Source organism: Amphimedon queenslandica, unplaced genomic scaffold (assembly GCF_000090795.2).
Source record: "Amphimedon queenslandica unplaced genomic scaffold, v1.1 AMPQUscaffold_13044, whole genome shotgun sequence".
Lineage (NCBI taxonomy): Eukaryota > Metazoa > Porifera > Demospongiae > Haplosclerida > Niphatidae > Amphimedon > Amphimedon queenslandica.
In genome coordinates this window covers 1-7,809 of record NW_003546720.1, presented here as the reverse complement: position 1 = coordinate 7,809, position 7,809 = coordinate 1, and the positions used below count along the sequence as shown (strand labels likewise).

The 7,809-nt window shown below is 32.8% G+C and overlaps 2 protein-coding genes across 2 annotated transcripts; one reads left to right on the top strand and one right to left on the bottom strand.

Moving 5' to 3' along the window:
• The first annotated feature begins 66 nt into the window (after positions 1–66).
• LOC100633017 (EGF domain-specific O-linked N-acetylglucosamine transferase-like) lies at positions 67–1,840 on the top strand. The gene is made up of 8 exons (XM_020001711.1): positions 67–176; positions 247–315; positions 363–424; positions 716–743; positions 801–892; positions 947–994; positions 1,048–1,102; positions 1,584–1,840. The coding sequence occupies exons 1-8, from the start codon at positions 117–119 to the stop codon at positions 1,731–1,733; spliced, it is 564 nt and encodes a 187-aa protein (XP_019857270.1). The 5' UTR covers positions 67–116; the 3' UTR covers positions 1,734–1,840.
• Positions 1,841–2,328: 488 nt separating this feature from the next.
• LOC109585577 (uncharacterized) lies at positions 2,329–4,672 on the bottom strand. The gene is made up of 7 exons (XM_020001701.1): positions 4,580–4,672; positions 3,126–4,265; positions 3,014–3,071; positions 2,910–2,963; positions 2,770–2,825; positions 2,604–2,712; positions 2,329–2,489 (listed from the first exon to the last, which is right to left on the bottom strand). Exons 1-7 carry the CDS (start codon positions 4,670–4,672, stop codon positions 2,329–2,331), a joined length of 1,671 nt encoding a protein of 556 aa, XP_019857260.1.
• Between the last annotated feature and the right edge of the window lie 3,137 nt (positions 4,673–7,809).

Sequence of the window (7,809 nt, the reverse complement as noted above, 5' to 3'; positions counted from 1 at the left end):
TTTGAGCTGATTCCGACTTCAATTTTTCAGTTACGGCCATTTTAAGAAAATGCCAAAATGTATTATTCTGTATTATGGTATTACTGTAGGTTCCTGGCTGCTATAGATCAGGCCTCATGCAAGCTTTCTCAAAACATTTAATTAAGAGACTAAACATAACACAAGAAATACCAGAGGTAAAAGTAAACAGAAATAAACAATAAAAATAAGTAAATATAAACTTATTTATTTATATTTAATAATTAGGAGTCGATAGTTAGAGTGACTCTTTTATCAAGAACAACCAAACACAGACGAATAGTAAATGAAGATGAAGTAACTACATAAATAATAATAATAATAATAACTACACATCATTTTAGTTGATAAAGGCAATGAAAACAGTTGGATATTTTCGGCTAAGAGTAGTCGACTACAAATACAGGTGCAACAATAATTTACTATAATTTACTAATAATTTACTAGTAACGCTAGTATACTAGTATTGAAAATTGGCTATAACTCTAATCTTGTAATCTTATCCTTTTCATTTGGCATCTCACTTGTACTTTCATAACATTAATCATTATATACTCCAACTGTCATCATTATCTCATAGTCAGCCTCCAGTCAAAACTTCCTATATCAATAACAATAGCCACACATAATAATAATGAATACAATTACGACACAATACATTATAATAGCATATGATCATTGTTGTCTTTAATTGTAGGAATTTCCCCTTTCTTGAACAGATTGAGGTAGTTTATATTTTGATAATGAAATATTTTTATTTTATTCCTATCTCTATACTGCAGTCTTCTCACAACACTGATATATTTATTGGGATGCACGGCTCTGGTCTAACTCACTTACTTTTCCTCCCAGACTGGGGAGCCATATTTGAAATGTAAAATAATACATGAACTTATTGTACATGTACATCTCTCTCTCTCTTTTATAGCTATAATACTGAAGATGAGAGGTGTTATAAAGATCTAGCAAGATTGAGGTAAGACAATAAAAGTCAATTAATATATTACTCTTCTTCTCTCTATCTCTCAGAGGTGTAGAATACTTAACTTGGCAAGACAACACTAAAGTTTGGAAAGAGAGAGAAGTAAGAGTATACCAGTAGGCAGGGCCGCCAATAGGCTACGTGGGGCCCAGGGCAAAAGCTTTGATGGGCCCCTACTAATAAAAATTGCCCCCCCCCTTATTAATAACAGTGATTAACAAAATGGCCCAGCAAGAGTTAACTTAAATTCATTAATATTTTTCTGTAAAAAACTATGCATACTTTACTACTGACCAGGGGCTTGGGGGCCCGGGGCAAAATGCCCCACCTGCCCCCCCCCTATTGGCAGCCCTGCCAGTAGGTGTCTGTCAAAAATATGTGTAATAAAAATTGAGAATGTGAAAAAATGTGGTCTAAGAATCAACTCAAACTTTCTATTATTTTTAAATTTTATACTTCATAACTCATAATGACAAAATCCTAAGGAGTGATTGCATATAATTATTAACATAACATTGCATGTATTTTATACAGAAAAAGTAATAATTATGTACCTTTAATATTCCCTTTATTTCCTATACAGGGTCTTCATCCTCAAATGGGTACTCCTCATGCTAAATTCACTAACTATTCCTTTGATCTCTTGGAGTTTATGAGTCTAATGATGTCACTGGGGGACAGAGTACAGCAAAGAAAAGCTGCTTATTTCTCTCAGAGAATTTTTACAACTTAAATTACAATTTTAATAAAAGCAGTTGAGCAAATAGCTAAGCATTAATTTTATGTACACATTGCCAAATATAAATTATTATCACTGCAATAAGTTAATAAGCAGCAAAAGGCTTGTTCTTGATAAACCTGTCCAGTATTGCATTACAGAAATGAAAAGAATCCGTCCATCAGTCTTTGTGCTATTCTTTAACTATCATCATCTCTCTATCAATTATTATTATTACCTCCTTCTTTCATTATTATTTTAAATAATAAAAAATAATATTTTTGTAAAAATTAATTTTAACTATATACCCAGTAAAAATATAATAAGATAACTTTATTAATATGGACGCTCATTAAGGGGCTCCAGATATTTTTTTCTAATGTTATCAGCAACCTCCCTCTCTCCCATTGCATCTAGTGCTGCTACTAATGATATCCAGTTTGATCCACCTCCTCTTGTTTCTCTTACTCCATCCTCTCCCTTTAGCCAGGAAGATAGACATCCCATTAGACATTTCCATACTTGTCCTCTGCAGTTTACTTCAATTGCATTTAGTGTACGCTCATATAATCCTAAGTACAGGCCTAACTGTTTCCAGTTGTTGGCATAATCAAACTGTTGATTTAATGTTAATTCTTGAAGGACTGTAGCAAGATCTGTAATACCTGCATGATAATAATAACAGTACTATATACTCTCTTATAGTCTTACCAAGCAGTTTATCAGTGAGTGTTTCTTGTACTTCATCATTGATCTTAAGTACATCAATATCTATACATTATATTAAATACCAATAATACTTGATACATACACATAATGTTTGTATAGTTCAATGTACAATAATTATAATAATGTTTGTTAATGGATGATGTGTACATATCTTACCAGACTGTCCTTTCTCTATTGAAGTACTTCCATGTTCCTGAGATCCATTCAAAGTGTTGGTTGTAGTTCCTTTATCTTTATTATTATTATACTTTACTCCTCCATCTCCCTACACACACAATATAGTAAAATAATGATGATGAGGAGTGTTTCTGATGTTAATTACCTTAATACCACGCTCCAAATTTGACGTTAGTAATGTTAGCTTTTGAAGAATAATATCTAAATTAACAATAAGTACATAAATAATGTAAAAATAGTGACAGTGAATGATCACATCTACTTGTTGATCATCATTGGACTCACTGATCTGTGTGGGTGAGTAATTAGTAGTTGATTTGACCTTTTGAATTAATAGAGCTATTATACAGAATAAAATGTATGTCATATAGTATCTGCCTGTCACTTACTAGTATCATCATCATCATCATCATTATCCTCTTTTAGGTCTACAAGTCTAGGTGAAGTCTAGATTATAGAGGTAAAACAAAAATAATGTCATTTAACATAATTATTTTATACCTCTAATTGGAGCTGTTTTTCTTGTGGCATATGTTTTGTCTTTTCTTTAAACCACAGTGACTCATTATTAGTTAGGGAGCGAGGGCGTCTTTCCTTTTTGCAGTAAACAGGATCAGAGCACATCTGCTTCTCAGCATCAATGTCTTTAATGTAATGAACTTCCTTTGAATGTCTGCATCGACACACATATTGTATTTTTCTTGATGATCGATCATTATGGTGATGATAAAGAATCAGAGTTTCTTCTACTTGTTGGCAACAATCATCTAGTAACTTCAATATTTGCTGACAAACTGTTTTCAAAGAAAGAGGATGCCTACTCTCAGGGACATATCTCAACACATCAACTTGAATAGCTTCATTAATATCAGTGAGAACAAAATCATCAGAAGGATGACCATAAGAGAAGCAGACACGATTACGATAGATGCTTCTTCTCTCAACTTTGGAACGAAGATTCATGGTAATAGCTAATCGATCAAAGAAACCAACAGCAGGTGCTACATAAACATTATCAAAATTGAGCTTAACATTGGTATCAGTGGCTACAGCAGTTGCTAAACGAGTGAAGAAGCCAGGAGGTACATACCCAGTGGAGAATGTAATGTGTACAGGTGAGGCTCTTAGCTTATAACCAGGCCGTACTTCATTAGGGTCACCTGTGTATCCTGGTAGCACTGCTGGAAGAAAATATTGCTTGAATGTGCTATCATAATGTTCGGTTTGAACTTGAGCTGCAAGACGAAAATGAACTAAAAGTTCAATTATTTCTTCTGGATCAATACCACTTGACTGCCATATCTCTTTATAGAGTGGTTGAACAAGAATACCTTTAGTTTGTAACAAACACCATCTACATGTATATGTTTCACTCCACCCTTTATCCAGTGGGAATGCTTTCCCAATGACACCAACAAACCATTTTGGACTCAGAATGACTTTATTTTTGAGACCTTTTATTTGAGGATAGTAAAGCACAGCTCCCAGCTCATGGTAGAATTTTAATACTTCAGGAACATCAGCTGCTGGTATATGGCACGCCACTCCAATGGCAATGGCATCAGATACACTAATGATATTCAGCTCTAGCTCTTGAAAAAATTTACGGAAGAGGACCCAATTGACAGGGGTTGGAACAACCTAATGTATTGATAAAGGTATCAATGGCTCCACGTAATTTTGTAATATTTAGATCTTCTCTTCCTCCTTTGCCTGAGGTTGTATTATCTATAATGAGCACATCTTTAATAAGATCTGAGAACTCTTTTTCCTTGTACAGGGACTTTATTTGCTTCTTTACTTGTTCTTTTTTTCCTTCCTCTAGCTTGTCACCACGAGTGCCAATACAGTAGAGATTAGGAAAAGGAAGTATCATCTTTGCTGTGCTTTATGAGGTGACTGTGTATTGTAGACATCCACTTGACCATTAAATCACTTGTGCTTTCATTCACTACCTCACCAAACAGCACTTTACCATCAGAAGTATTCTGACGTGACTGCCATCTTTCTCTGAAATCCTTTGAAGCATCAAACAGGAGGAGAAACATTGTACGAGGAGTGAGGAAGGCTGGAAGAATCTCAAGGAACACTGGCTGACCACCACAATCCCATATATGAAGAAATGGCTATATATACAGATTGGTATATCATAATGCTAAAAGTAAGTAAACAAGACTCACTTGAACAAGTGATTCTTTTATCTGATCAGTGGAACCTTTAGCTTTTTTAAGTATTGATTTGATACGAATCTCTACATTCCAATCAGAAGCTATTGAACTAGTAGAAACTAATGCATCTGAATCATCATGAGAATATTCTGCACTCAATACAGATGGATGGTGTGAGGGCGATCTAGACTGAAAGGATTTAAACAAATGTGCAAGTTCATCAATTTCGTCTTCTTCTGTAGCTTCTCTCCATTTGTTTCCTCTCATTGTTTGCCACTTGTGTCCAAATGGTCGTACAGAGAAAACATCAGATATAATGGTGCTTGTAGTATGAGGATTGAAAGGTTCTTCCATTAATGAACGCTTGAGAGATGTTTTACCAGTACCAGCTGATCCCAGTAACATAAGACGAGCATACGCTACATCAGCACTTCCTTGTTCTTTGAGAGCTCTCTCATAGGCACCTAAGTATGTAAGATAAATATCAATGGGTACTCACAATACGCATGTAAAGTGAATCCTCCACAGAGTTTACAAGTGTATACAAAGCGATTACTCACTTATATCCTATAAATGTGAAGCGAAAATCTATTGCATTAAAAAATTTATTCCAAACTTACTATTGGCTGAATAACAACATTAAAACATAAAAGAAAAGAATAAAAATTACACATTTACATGTGATGTGACTCACTGCCTGGAAGATTGTGAATAACACAGTTTAGTAAAGTATCACAATGGTATCATAAAAGAAAAGAATAAAACTACACATTCACATGTGACATGACTTACTTCCTGAAAGATTGTGAATATAACACAGTTTAGTAAAGTATCACAATGGTATCATAGAAGAAAAGAATAAAATTGCACATTCACATGTGACACGACTTACTTCCTGAAGATTGTGAATAACACAGTTTAGTAAAGTATCACAATGGTATCATAGAAGAAAAGAATAAAATTACACATTCAGATGTGATGTGACTCACTGCCTGAAAGATTGTGAATAACACAGTTTAGTAAAGTATCACAATGGTATCATAAAAGAAAAGAATAAAATTACACATTCACATGTGACATGACTTACGATCTAAAAGATTGTGAATAACACAGTTTAGTAAAGTATCACAATGGTATCATAAAAGAAAAGAATAAAACTACACATTCACATGTGACATGACTTACGATCTAAAAAATTGTGAATAACACAGTTTAGTAAAGTATCACAATGGTATCATAAAAGAAAAGAATAAAATTACACATTCACATGTGACATGACTTACTGGCTGAAATATTGTGAATAACACAGTTTAGTAAAGTATCACAATGGTATCATAGAAGAAAAGAATAAATTACACATTTACATGTGACATGACTTACAGTCTAAATAACACAATTTAGTAAAGTATCACAATGGTATCATAAAAGAAAAGAATAAAATTACACATTCACATGTGATGTGACTTACTGACTGAAATATTGTGAATAACACAGTTTAGTAAAGTATCACAATGGTATCATAGAAGAAAAGAATAAATCACACATTCACATGTGACGTGACTTACATCCTAAAGATGGTGAATAACACAGTTTAGTAAAGTATCACAATGGTATCATAGAAGAAAAGAATAAAATTACAGATTCACATGTGATGTGACTTACTGACTGAAATATTGTGAATAACACAGTTTAGTAAAGTATCACAATGGTATCATAGAAGAAAAGAATAAATCACACATTCACATGTGACGTGACTTACTTGCTGAAAGATTGTGAATAATACAGTTTAGTAAAGTATCACAATGGTATCATAGAAGAAAAAAATAAAATTACAGATTCACATGTGATGTAACTTACATTCTAAAGATGGTGAATAACACAGTTTAGTAAAGTATCACAATGGTATCATAGAAGAAAAGAATAAAATTACACACTTACATGTGACATAACTTACAAGCTAAAAGATTGTGAATAACAATGATATCATAGAAGAAAAGAATAAATCACACATTCACATGTGACGTGACTTACAGTCTAAATAACACAGTTTAGTAAAGTATCACAATGGTATCATAAAGAAAAGAATAAAATTACACATTCACATGTGATGTGACTTACTGACTGAAAGATTGCAAATAACACAGTTTAGTAAAGTGTCACAATGGTATCATAGAAGAAAAGAATAAAATTACACATTCACATGTGATGTGACTTACTGCCTGAAACATTGTGAATAACACAGTTTAGTAAAGTGTCACAATGGTATCATAGAAGAAAGAATAAATTACACATTCACATGTGACGTGACTTACTTCCTGAAAGATTGTGAATAACACAGTTTAGTAAAGTATCACAATGGTATCATAGAAGAAAAGAATAAAATTACAAACTTACATGTGACATAACTTACAAGCTAAAAGATTGTGAATAACAATGATATCATAAAAGAAAAGAATAAATCACACATTCACATGTGACGTGACTTACATACTGAAAGATTGTGAATAACACAGTTTAGTAAAGTATCACAATGGTATTATAGAAGAAAAGAATAAAATTACACATTCACATGTGACGTGACTTACATACTGAAAGATTGTGAATAACACAGTTTAGTAAAGTATCACAATGGTATTATAGAAGAAAAGAATAAAATTACACATTCACATGTGACGTGACTTACTTCCTAAAAGATTGTGAATAACACAGTTTAGTAAAGTATCACAATGGTATCATAAAAGAAAAGAATAAAATTACACATTCACATGTGACGTGACTTACTTCCTGAAAGATTGTGAATAACACAGTTTAGTAAAGTATCACAATGGTATCATAGAAGAAAAGAATAAAATTACACATTCACATGTGACGTGACTTACTTCCTGAAAGATTGTGAATAACACAGTTTAGTAAAGTATCACAATGGTATCATAGAAGAAAAGAATAAAATTACACATTCACATGTGACGTGACTTACAAACTGAAAGATTGTGAATAATACAGTTTAGTAAAGTATC